Source organism: Sapajus apella, unplaced genomic scaffold (genome assembly GCF_009761245.1).
Source record: "Sapajus apella isolate SASKATOON/1434 unplaced genomic scaffold, GSC_monkey_1.0 scaffold147, whole genome shotgun sequence".
Lineage (NCBI taxonomy): Eukaryota > Metazoa > Chordata > Mammalia > Primates > Cebidae > Sapajus > Sapajus apella.
Window position 1 is genome coordinate 1,467,086 of NW_022437087.1, and position 13,282 is coordinate 1,480,367.

General features: G+C 40.8%; 1 protein-coding gene across 4 annotated transcripts in view; it reads left to right on the forward strand.

Annotated features, from left to right (window-relative positions):
* SH3GL3 (SH3 domain containing GRB2 like 3, endophilin A3) overlaps positions 1 to 13,282 on the forward strand; it is a 143,741-nt gene that overhangs the window by 21,069 nt on the left and 109,390 nt on the right. Inside the window, exon 1 of one of the 4 annotated variants that reach the window (XM_032264799.1) lies at positions 11,568 to 12,353. The exons of the other annotated variants lie outside the window; for them this stretch is intronic. Coding sequence (XP_032120690.1) covers positions 12,285 to 12,353 — 69 coding nt within the window. The 5' untranslated portion in view covers positions 11,568 to 12,284. Of the gene's footprint in view, positions 1 to 11,567; positions 12,354 to 13,282 lie in introns of those variants that run through there. 4 annotated transcript variants of the gene reach the window in all.

Sequence of the window (13,282 nt, forward strand, 5' to 3'; positions counted from 1 at the left end):
CTCAACTTTGGGAATTTTTTTTTTTTTTTTGAGACGGAGTTTGACTCTTATTACCCAGGCTGGAATGCAATGGCACGATCTCGGCTCACCACAACCTCCCCCTCCTGGGTTCAAGCAATTCTCCTGCCTCAGCCGCCCAAGTAGCTGGGACTACAGGCACTCGCCACCATGCCCAGCTAATTTTTGTATTTTTTTTTAGTGGAGATGGAGTTTCACCATGTTGACCAGGATGGTCTCGATCTCTTGACCTCATGATCCACCCGCCTTGGCCTCCCAAAGTGCTGGGATTACAGGCGTGAGCCACCGTGCCCAGCCCAACTTTGGGGATTAAATGAGCTAATGCAGGTGAGGTGCTTAGCACAGGGCTTGGCACATAACAAACCTGTAATAAATGCCAACTGGTAACTTTCTCCACTGACCTCCCTGCCTGGAACAGAAAATGAAATTCTGCTTCTTAAAACCAAATTTTGCCAAACTTCATCCTACAAACAAAACTGCCTTTGGAAATCTCCTCTTTCTACTCTTCTCTGCTCCCTGGGGAGCAGAATGCTGGAGTGATGACTTATGTCCCTCAAATCTTCTCTACCCTTTCATGATATCACACATTTCCATACTGCATGTACTAAGGTCTGCACTTAATTTATGATGTAAGGGCCAGGTGCATATTTTCAGGACCCTTCAGAAGCTGAGTATATTTGGGATTGACTCTGAAGGGGGAAGCTCCTGTTGTTTCCTTCATACAGTAGATATAGCCTGATGGTTAGAGTGTGGGGTGGTATAACTGGACTGCGTAGTTTGTTTTCTTGGTTTGCACCCCACTGTAAGCAGACCTCGTAGTGTGTGTGTGTGAGTGTGTGCATGTGTGCATGCGTGCTTGTGTGTGTTAGGTGTTGATGTTGTAGTTCTTGCAGTGATCCCAGGAAAACTAGCAGGGGAGTAGGGAGAGAGACTGGGAGGAGAAGGAAGCAAATAAAGGTGCACTATTAATCAAGTTAGTTACCGCTGAGGGTAACTGGAGCTCATTCTTGCTAGGAAACTGTCAGAGACAGCATAGAAGCCACCCGAGAGTTATCCCAGCAAAGGCAAAAGGCTGGGGCATTTATCCACTAACTGTGCTGCCCTGCTCACCATTGGCTGAGGACTGCTTCTGGGACGTTAACTCTCTGGCACTTCCAATTAGCCTGGCACAGGGGCTAATCTTGTTCCTTTGGTTAGGGGGTAAAAAGGCCTCCAGACTGAAAGTTGCAGGTATTTGTTTTGATCTTGTAGAAAAGTGAGTCCTGGGGGCCGTTGGTGGGGCACTGACAGCATCTGCCCTCCTGTCTAAGGTGGAAGACTGTCTCTGCCATCTATCAGCTCTGTGATCTTGGGCACACTACTTATTGAGCCTTAGTTTCCTCATCTGTAAAATGAAGACAATAATAATAACTCCTTCCCAGTCTTGTGATGGGAATAAATTGAATTGATATGTGTAAGATACTTGGTAGAATGCTTGCCATGTCGTAATTGCTAAATAAATGCTTTTATTATTTTGTGATTATTCATTGAGTTTTTTTCAGGTTCTTTGTCAGTGCAATAAAATTCACCATGTTTGTTGTGATATAAGATGAAGATTCTTTGGATGGAAATTAATTAGTTGTTTCTTTGGGCATCAGATCATTTCCCCAATTTTTATTTATTTGAAAACTATTATGACAAAAATACAAGCTATTTTAAGGTTAAAAAATCCGCTTTAATTCTATCACCCTTTAATTATTACTTTTATCTTTCTGTTCTTTTGGGGTCTGTCGATATAAATTCCTATTTCTACACTGTTATAATAAACAGTCGCAAAACTCCATTTTTATTACTGTTTGTACTAAAAATAAAATAGCAACCCTGTACCCAGTATAATTTACAGATTTTATAAAGTTCTCACACTTTATGAAGAAGATGCCGCCATCCCCATTTTATAGATGAGAAAACTGAGGCACACAGAATTATGCAACTCTTTTCAAATCACACAGTGTTACCTTGTAGGGCCAGCATGAGCCTGGGAGAATTGCAAGGCTCGGGCCTTGCCTCTGCTCTGTGCTCTCATGGTGGCTGGGATAGAATGCAGCTTGGAAGTACAGCCAGCCCTCAGTATCCATGGGTTCCACATTTGTGGAGTCAACCAAAAGCAGGTCAGAAAAATTTGAGAAAAACACCAAAACATCTGAATTGAACATGTGCAAGCTTTTTCTCATCATCATTCCCTAAACAATATAGCATAGCAACTATTTATAGCATTTACGTTATATTAGGTAATATAAGTAATCTGGAAACGATTTAAAGTGCTGTGTATGCAAAAATGTGCATAGATTATATACAAATACGACTCCATTTTATATCAGAGGCTTGCCCATTCAAGGATTTGGGTATCCCATGGGAGTCCTGGAACCAATCCCTCATGGATACCAAGAGGCATCTGTGCATTTATTGATGTGTGCCTTCTTGCCTGGTGCCTGTTTATTCTTTGTGGAGTCAGAGAAAGAATTCCTGGCTGAGTGTGATGGCTCACACCTGTAATCCCAGCAGTTTGGGAGGCCAAGGCAGGTGGATCACCTCAGGTCAGGAGTTCGAGACCAGCCTGACCAACATGGTGAAACTCTGTCTCTACTGAAAATATAAAAATTAGCTGGGTATGGTGGCAGCCACCTGTAATCCTAGCTACTTGGGAGGCCGAGGCAGGAGAATTGCTTGAACCTTGGAGGTGGAGGTTACAGTGAGCTGAGATCCTACTACTGCACCACTGTACTCCAGCCTGGGGGATAGAGAGAGAGAGAGAGAAATAATTCCTATCACGGGGAGTGGGAACATGCTGAAATAATTATTTGCTGAAATTGCTTTTCAACAGATAACTTTGGGAATCAGGAGATTTGACACTAGGACATTCGGTGTGCAATGGATTTCTAGTAATTTGTCAGTTTTGTTTTATTGAAGTGGAGCTGCATTTAAACTCCTACTTCTCCCTGTTGGTTTGTTTTAGTTCTCTTCAGAAATGGCTAATTTTATTGGTATTTGACTTGAGTTACAAGAAAGCAGGCAAAAATATTTCTTAAGAGCTGAAATTTCAGGTTGGCAAAAGGAAACAACGTAATCTTTAATCATGTATCTGAAAGAGCACAGTGGTGCATTATGATGGCAGAACTTCATTCCTTAACCCTGTACAAAGGTTTTTAGAGACTAAAGGATTGATCTTTAGTTTTTTTCCTTGACAAAACACGTCTTTTGACGTGTGCAGAAAACTATGTAATTTGGGTTGCATTGAAAGAAAGCTACTCTCGTTATTTCTCTCCCCAAGAAGCTGTGTTCTTCTTGGATCTAATATTTTTACAGGAGACAGTTCTACTTGAGAGATAAATATTACAAAAAACCACTAGAGAGACATTGAAATCTGTTGTGGGAAGGAGTCATTTTAAATTTTCTTATTAAAAGAAGATGGCACTAAAGAGGGGCAGTCATTTCCAATTTATTAGTTAACAGAAAGATGAGCAATTTGTCCTCTTACCCATAGTGTTTCTGTCAGAGTACCTGTTTGTCATTTCCTTGCCAGCACTGGGCCTTGTCATTCTTTTGAAATGCTTGCTTTTATGATCTATTTTAAAATGTACATATATTGATTTTACATATGTGCTGATCATTTGCATTTCTTTTGTGAATTGCCTTTTGATATTTTCCATTTTTAAATTGTCATTTTCCAATTTACCTTTATATATTAAATATATTAATCCATCATCATATATCTTGTAATGATTTATTTAGCTGATCCTTTATGGTTGTTGCAAGCTTTTTTGTGTATTGTTCTCTAGTTTGCAGTTTTTTATCACAAATTAAATCAATTGTTTTGAATATAAAGTAGACTTTACTTTTTATATATTGTTATTAATGTATACTGCCTCCCCCAGGGGTTGGTTTCCAAATCTCTCTTCTTTCTACAGACAAATTAATCTGTAGAGCCTTCTTAAGTTTTGAGAGAATTTTCTCGTTTGTCTTCTAAGTCTCTCATTTGGTTTCCTTTGATATGCAAGCTACTTTTTCTGTATATGCTATACCATTTTTAATGTGAACAATTCTGTTCTAGGAATAGAAATCTTGATCTCAGTTTGTAATTCTTCCAGGGGACAATGTCATCAAGAATCCAACCTGGAAATCGGAATCAGTGTACTGTTTTGACTTTTCCTTCCCTTGCTTTCTGTGAGTTTGTTTCTTATGGTCATACTTACTTTGATTTCTCCGATTGGTTCTCTTATTTTAAATGACTGAGTTTCTTCATGTGTTGGGTTATTTTCTCCCATGCTCTTCAAAGAAGATAGCTTCAGTGTTGTCTAGTTTCAGTAGGTGAGATATAGTCTGTTGTCAGCCCAGACAGGGTGAGAAGGGAGAGCTTCAGATTGATAGTTTGGCAAGGGAGGGCCTTGCTCTAGACCAATTCAGCCCAGTGCAGACTTTCTGTGCTGATGGAAGTGTTCTTGGATCTGAGCTGCCTGGTGTGATAGCCACTCACCACACATGACTACTGAGCATTTGAAATGTGGTTAGTGCAAGTGAGATGGATTTTTAAACTTTTATTTACTTTTAATTAATTAAAGTATAAATTTAAACGACCACATGCGGCTAGTGGCTATGTATTAGATAGCATGGTCATCATGAGGGCAGGCTTCATGTGTGTTTTGTTTACTGTTGTGTTCCCAGCCCCAGTACTTGTCACCCAGTAGACACTCAATATTCATAAAAATTAATGGATGCAGCCACAGGAAATCTCTGGTAGGGCTTCTTTCCTTGCTGTGCCAAGAGTTCCTTTTCTTTTTGTGGGTCTGCCCAAAGTTAGAGAAGTTGAGCTACCCTCATCAATGACTACCACAAGTGCTATTGGTAGGGGCATCTGTAGGATTTCCACTCCTATGGCCTTTTTTATGTCCCACCGTGTGTGGAGTCTGACCGGTGAGATCAATCCATCCTTGCCTTAGGAATTCCTGCCTGCTTTCTGTGTTTCAGAAATTTCTCAAAGCTGCTGCCAGGTAGTTGGGAGTTGCCCTAGATATTTCCCAGTTTTATAGTCCCTATGGTCATTGCAGGGAGAATATTGGTGCTAAAGGGAAAAGAGCTGAGATCTGTGTTTTGAATCAAGAGCCTATTGTAATGTTTCTGTGTTTTAATGGCTTACTGTATCTTGATGCAAAAGCTTCAGTGTTCACAAGGCTCCACTACTGATTGTACCTTTCAGCTCTCAAATGACCCTTTAATCCCATTTTCTGCCTTCTTCTTATACTCAGAATGATATAAATATTGCTCCCTAATTTAATTTTTTTCTCACATTTGACCTCATCTTTCAGTGTAACACTGTGATGTTACTTTAAAGGCTTTTTTGTTGTTGTCGTTGTTGTTTTTGTTTTGTTTTGTTTTTAAGACAGAGTCTTACTCTGTTGCCCAGGCTGGAGTGTAGTGGCGCGATCTTGGCTCAGTGCAACCTCTGCCTCCCGGGTTCAAGCGATTCTCCTGCCTCAGCCTCCTCAGTAGTTGGGATTACAGGCATGCACCACCATGACCACACCTGGCTAATTTTCGTATTTTTAGTTGACACGGGGTTTCACCATGTTGGTCAGGCTCCTCTCAAACTCCTGACCTCGTGATCCACCACCCGCCTTGGCCTCCCAACATGCTGGGATTATAGGCATGAGCCACCATGCCCGGCACTTTAAAGAGTTGCTAAAGAACAGGTAGTTTATGTTTGAACCAGTTTTGACTGTCTTTGCCTATTATTTAATGAGAAAATCTAAACCATATGTACTGTTGACACAGTGGTATGTCTGGTCATCTGCCATTTTGTTTTCCTTGTTCTTTGCTTTTAGTTCTGTCTTTACATTATCATTACATTTACTTTATCTTGTACTTTTGTCTGTATCATAGTTATGCCATTTCTAATGCTAATAGTGGATCCTATTAACTTTTTAAAAAATCCTTAATAAATCTATATTTATGAAATTGCTGATATCAATAAAAAAAAGGTTTTTTCACTCTCTCTGATAGACAATCTCACGTTTTTTTGTTTTGGTTGTTTTTCTGTATCTCTTTTCTTTTCTTCCATTTCCTGAGACTTTTGGCAATCTAATCTAGTACTATTCAAGTCAGCATTTCAAAATAACCTCAGTGATTTTCTTTTGTATTTCTCTTCATACTCTTGTTATAAATTATGCATGCATTTATATTAAACTTAGTTGATGTTCACTTTGCCATTTTGAGTTTTTAGGTTTTCCAAACTCTGTCTGACATGAAGCACATTTACAAGTAAATTCTTCAAGAAGGGTACACCATATGTTTTCTGAGACTTCACATATTTAGAACGTTTTTTTTTGGTTGCCTTCTGTTGTGAACAATAATGTGTCTTAATAGAGTAGTTTTAAAGTGAAAAGTGTTTAAATATTAAAATGTAGATATTGCTGAATTATCTTCTAAAACCTCCTGTTGGAGGTAAATATTGAGGCAATCCTGATTTGTATTCCCTTGCAGATAATCTCTCTACCTCCTATTTTCTCACCTTTGAATTCTGATGACTCATTATTTGTCCTTGAGACTAAAAAATGTCACCAGAACATGTCTAACAGTGAATCTCTTTCCACTAATTTTGCTTAATATATGATGAGCCATGCAAACTGAAATCTGTTTTCAACTGAGGAAAGTTTTTTTTATCCTGGTAAGTGCTTATTTATTGTTTGGACACTATTTGTGTGGGTTTTATTTTGGGAAGAAATAGTTATACATGGGTTGGATGTTTCTTCTCTGTTCCTTTATCTGTTAATATAGTTGCCTTAACTAATCTGGGGAAGAATAATAAAAAAGTGTTGTCTTATTTGTGATGATTTTAGTTTTTAGGTAACTTTTTTGCTCCATTCTTGAAGTATTTCTCCTCTTTTTCTATTAATTGCATTTTTTTTTTAACATTGTAAAGTGTATGAAGTTTATCTATGTATTTATTTATTTTTTGAGATGGGGTCTTGCTCTGTTGCCCAGGCTGAAGTACAGTGGCACAATCATGACTCACTGTAGCCTCCACCTTCTAGGCTCAAGTGGTCTTCCTGCCTCAGCCTCCATAGTAGCTGAAACTTACAGGTATGTGCTACCACACCTGACTAGGTTTTTTCTTTTTGCATTTTTTTTTTTTTGTAAAGTCAGTGTCTCCCTATGTTGTCCAGGCTGGTCTTGAACTCCTGGGCTCAAGCCATCCTCTTGCTTTGGCCTCTCAAAGTGCTGAGATTACAGATGTGAGCCACCATGCCAGGCCTGAAGTTTACTGTTTATTGTCTACCCTGTGAATTTGTTTTTCACCTTCTATTTTGAGAAATTTATACATACAGAAAACTAAAGAGAAAAATATGATGAATGCCTCTACCCCATCACATAGATTAACAGGTGTTAATATTTTGCCATCTTTGCTTTATCTCATTTTCTTTTCCCTGAAGCGTTTTAACAAACTGCATAACATTTCATCCCCAAATACTTCAGTATGCACATCTGAAAAATAAGGGCCTTTTTCTACTCAACCATGCTACCATTATCACACCTAACAATGATCCTTTATGTCCTCTAATGCCCAGCCTATATTCACATTTCCCTAATCTTGCCCAAATGTCTTTTATAGCCAGCCTGTATGAACCTGGATTTAACCAAAGATCATACATTGCATTCGGTTGTTATGGTTCTTAAACTGCCTTTTTTCTTTTAGATTGAAATTTATGTAACATAAAGTTAGCCATTTTAAGATGAATAATTCAGTGGCATTTAGTACAGTCACAGTGTTGTACGATTATCATCTCTATCTAGTTCCAAAACATTTTCATCACCCCAAAGTAAAATCTCATACCCTTTAAGCAGTTACTCCCCATTTCCCCCTCCACCCAGCTCCTGGCAATCACTAATCTGTCCTCTGCCTCTCTGGATTTACTTATTGAATGGAATTGTGCAATATGTGACCTTTCATGTTTTGCTTCTTTTACTTAGCACAATGTTTTTGATAGTCATCCATATTGTAACATTTTATCAGTAGTTTATTCCTTTTCATGGCTGAATAATATTCCATTGTATAAATATACCATAATTTGTCTATTCGTTTATCCATTGTGAACATTTGGGTTTTTATCCTTTTTGGTTATTGGGACTAGTGCTGCAATGAATATTTACCCTAGTCAGCTCAGACTGCTATAACAAAATACTAGAAACTGGGTGGCTTAAATAATAGATATTTATTTTTCAGTTATGGAGGCTGGGAAGTCCAAGATCAAGGCATTGGCAAATTTGGGTCTTTGTAGGGGCCCTCTTCCTGGCTTGCAGATGGCTACCTTCTCCCTGTGTCTTCGCATGGCAGAGAGAGAGAGTGAGCACTCTGGCCTCTCTTTCTCTTCTTTATAAGCACACCAGTCCCATCATGGGGTCCCTACCCTTGTTCCTCTTCTAAGCCTAATAACCTCCCCAAAGCCCTGCTTCCAAATACTATCATATTGGGAGTTAGGGCTTCCACAAATGAATTTGGGAGGATATAAACATTCAGTCCATAAAATACTGATTGTATTCGCATCCCGTTTTCAATTATTTGGGGTATATATCCTGAGTAGAATTGCTGGGTTATTCGTCAATATTTTAATCTTGAAGAATTTTTAATCTGTTTACCTGTTCTTTTTTCTTTCATTTTCCTTCTTGTTCTTTTCCTGCAATGACATCAATTTAATAACATGACTAGTTAAGTCATCTCATCTTTTTGCTTGGCCTGATAGGTTCATCTTGTTCTTCTTCAGTATGTTCCTCTGTGCCTTGCATGTCTTATAATTTGGGTACCATGTTTTTATTTTCTCTGAGGTCTCTCTCCCCCTCAGTTTACTGTTTGACATATTTGCCTCTTCTTTTTGGTATATGGACTATCTGGGGGGAATGTGCCCTCATTTTCTATTGGGAACCCAAAGGAGTTTCTGTACTTTGCTGCAATAAATCTATGTGCAAGAATGTTTTTGCTCTTTTTTTTTTTTGAGAAACTCCTTTTGTCCTCTTATGCTTCAAATTCTGGTCATAGGCATCAGACTGTTGTGTTTCTCCTTCCTTATCAATGAATAGACCTAGTGTTGGCACACAGATGTGATACACTGGCCATTTGCAGTATATCACTGACCCTGGCACAATGCCTTCTCATATCTGAGGCTAGGGGCTGAGCTGGTGGCACCAGCAATGGGACATTCCTGGTCTGTGGCCCATGTCAGGAAACTCTTTTTGGCTGATGTATTTTTCTCTTCTATCACTACCCATTTCTTTCCTTTTTTTTTGAGACAGAGTCTTACTCTGTCACTCAGGTTGGAGTGCAGTGGTGCAATCTCACTGCAACCTCTGCCCCCTGGGTTTAAGTGATTCTTCTGCTTCAGTCTCCCAAGTCGTTGGGATTACAGGCGTGCACCACCACGCCTGGCTAATTTTTATATTTTTAGTAGAGATGGGGTTCCACCATGTTTGTGAGGCTGGTCTCGAACTCCTGACCTCAGGTTATCTGTACTCCTTGGCCTCCCAAAGTGCTGGGATAACAGGCATGAGCCACCACGCCTGGCCTCTTCTCTGACTATCCATTTCTGAAAAGTGAAAAAAAAATAGATATGGGTCTTGTGGAACCTGAGGCTGGCTCTGAACAGTCTTTCGTGGATGCATACACCTGCCTGCAGGCGCTGCTCCCAGGTGAGGAGGTTGCATGCCTCAGAATGCAGTTAGCCTGGGTGTCTGTGCATCAGGCTGAGTTCCTGCCAAGGAGCTGAAGATTTGTGATGAATGTGGAACTAAAGTTATTGAGGAGACCAAGAGACTTGACCTGGGAGTGCTTATGTGGTTTGGATGGGATTCCTTGAGGCTTTTGTGGAGGAGCAGTCCATGGGGTCAGGTTGTCCGTGGGTTACTGTTAGCCCATATGATGTTCTTTGCATGAGTTAGAAAAAGACGCCTCTTCCTCAACACACTTTACTTCCGTGCGTGGGAAAACTCTCCTATCCTGAGTTGGTGATTTGACAGCCGCCTGCTGTAAAAGTGTATGATAAGCACACAAGTCTGCTGCAGGAGGGGTGTGCTCCCTTCCATGGGGCACGGTTGTCACCCCCTGCTTAGCTACCTCTGGAGCTACTTTGGGTTTTGTGGCTGATGTTCACTAGCCACTGACTATGCATCTGAATTCCTTCCTATCATAGAAGATCCTTCTGGTTTGGGCATATGGTCAACTCTTTATTTTTAAGAGCTGTTGCTACCCCTTCTCTCCACTTTTATTAGTTTTCATGGGGACTTAAGTGAGCATCCAGGCACTGTCATTGATCTGCCTCTCTGATCCAGAAGACCATGTTGACTTTTGGACAAAGATCCTGGATAGTTCTAAAGCTATGATGCTGTGCCTAGGGTGGAATGGGGGTCCTAAGAGTCCAGCATTGTTTGTCCTAGCAGCTTGTGGCAGCTCAGCTTGAGTAGCAGAATGGGTACCTTGTAATAGATAGCTGTCTGCTTTTCAGCTTATGGAAGGTTTCATTTCTTCTGACTGCATTCTTGTAGGCAGGTGTTACATCTTTTGTGACTCCAGGATCATGAGGCTGGTTCTTGGGTTTGACTCTGGGAATCCTGCTCGTTGGTCTGCTTTTCCTAATTATGTCAATGAATACCTACCTACCTGTGAAGAAAACTCAAGCTGCACAGTAGAGCTAAAGGAAGAAGGTAAAAACCACCTCAAATTTCCATGATCCAGGAGTAACTGCTGTGAACTTCCACTTCCCCATCCTGCTCCCATTTCCTGTTTCCACCTTCATCCAGTTTGCTTTTCCAGGATCTTTACTGCTTCCTTTGATGGGGGTGAGGACACTCCCTAACCACCTCATCTCCTGAACTGTTACCCCATCCATAGCCAGCATTTGATAGCCCAAGGGCAAGTTTATGTATTTGCGAACCATGTTTTTCTTCTGTAACTGAAAACCTGAAGATCCTTCAGTATTACATAGCCCAGTGTCCCTAGGGCACAATGGTTTTGAATTTCAGTCTACTTCTGCTGTGTGATCTTGGGAAAGTCATTAACCCTTTTGGGCCTCTATCTCTATTTGAAATGAAGAGGCTGAACCAAAATGCCCTTTCCAGGTGAAAGCAAGTGGTGGAGTTAGGCCTATTTAGGGAATAGAGAAGAGACTGTGGGACAGGTTTGTGCCTGTTTGTTGGTAGAGTCAAGTAGGAATTGTCAGAAGCTGATAGATAGAGGATAGACAGATATATAGATAGGTGATTGATAGGTAAATGACAGCTAGATGATAGATGATTGATAGATTAGATGATAGATGACAGATGATTGATAGATTAGATGCCAGATAGATAGATAGATAGACACATAGATATAGATAGATAGATAGATGATAGATAAAAGGGAACCAAATACTGTCTCTGTGCCCTGGGTGTTTTTGCCAGGCAGGGGAAATTGCCTCATTGGGGTCAGAGTTGTATGGCCCACAGAGGTCAGCTCAGAGGTTGGGAGGAGGTTGAAGACCTTGTGTGGGAACCAACCTAAGGGGAATGAATGATGTTGGGGCCCCTTAGGGGCCTCCAATCTTGGAGTTTGAACTCCCCTTTCTCTGTGGGTCTAAGCTGACTTCCTTCTGCTTTGGAATTGTGCTAACACTGACCCTTTAGTGATTTTGCCTTTGTTGTTTTTTGTTTTCCGCTGATCCTCATTAGCAGAGGTTTTGCTCTTGCACACTTCATTGTCCTAGTGACTTCTTATAGGCCAGTCACTGGTGGGTAAAGGCCAGAGGGACACTGAGGACTCATCAGGAGGGCTCAGCCTCTTCTCAGAGAGGAAGCCAAGGTGGCCAGATTACAATCTGTTTTTTCTGGTAAATGTCCTGGGTAGGAAATGTTATTTGTGAGTTTGAAATATCCACCAAGGGCAGAGGGTGCCCCGAAGACAAACAGGAATCAAGCGGTCATTTCCTTGGCCCTGAGTGTTGTTCTGCCTCTGTGATGTCACAGTTGGCCTCCCCTACAACCTAGTCCAGCCTAGCACAGTACATGACAGTGGTCACTGGGTTTCTCTCTGGGTAGGATAGCACCTGCACATCAGGGAAAACAGACGAAGCTCTCACAAGGGCAATATCATCCTTTGGAATTTGTTCACTTTTAGTTACATACTGGTCAGGAGCTTTTAAGTGAATATGACCATTTTCCCAGTGAGCAGTGGCATAAACATTGAGGACTCTCTTAAATCAAAAGATGCATGAATGGATGGAATCTTTGCTGGGATAATATGCAAACCAGGTAATATGTGCTTGACCTGGATCTCCCAACAGGTAAGAAATGGGAAAATGTTAAGGGGGAGGTGTTGGGGAAGAACAATAAACTTTGAAAAGCCATTCTCTTCAGCACAGAAGCACTGAAAGAAGTTGCAGATCTTCATGGTGAAAAGTGGGAAGCCCTATATTAGCAGGGAATGATGATTGACAAGGGATCTAATGTGTGCTGGGTAGAATCTGAGAATCCTGTGGCTAGAGAGGAAAGTGAGACATTAGAAGTCCTCCTGTATGTTTTGGAGACAGAGTCCCTTAGCTCACCCAGTCAGTAAGTCTCTTTCTCTCTCTCTCTCTCTCTCCTTTCCTTTTTTTGAGACAGAGGCATGCTCTGTCGACCAGGCTGGAGTGCAGTGGTGCGATCTTGGCTCACTGCAACTTCTGCCTCCCAGGTTCAAGCGATTTTCCTGCCTCAACCTAGCAAGTAGTTGGCACTACAGGCATGTGCCACCACACCAGGCTAATTTTTTGTATTTTTGGTAGAGACGGGGTTTCACTGTGTTAGCCAGGATGGTCTTGATCTTCTGACCTTGTGATCTGCCCACCTCGGCCTCCCAAAGTGCTGGGATTACAGCTGCGAGCCACTGCTCCGGCTCAGTGTTTCTTGAATGAGTGAATTGGACAGTGTGGACTCCTTTCTGGAGAAAGCTTGATGGAGGCAAGTGGAAAGGACCTTGGAAAATTACCCAAATTTAATGAAGCTTTTTCCTAAATACCGATGGCTAAAGAACTTCAACTTGTCAGTTTTGTATAAAACACTGCATTGGACTCAATCGTCCTCTGAATTTAATGCTAGCATTCCTTCAAGAGTCTTGACTTACTTTCTTTCTTTCTTTCTTTCTTTCTTTCTTTCTTTCTTTCTTTCTTTCTCTTTCTTTCTTTCTTTCTTTCTTTCTTTCTTTCTTTCTTTCTTTCTTTCTTTCTTTCTTTCT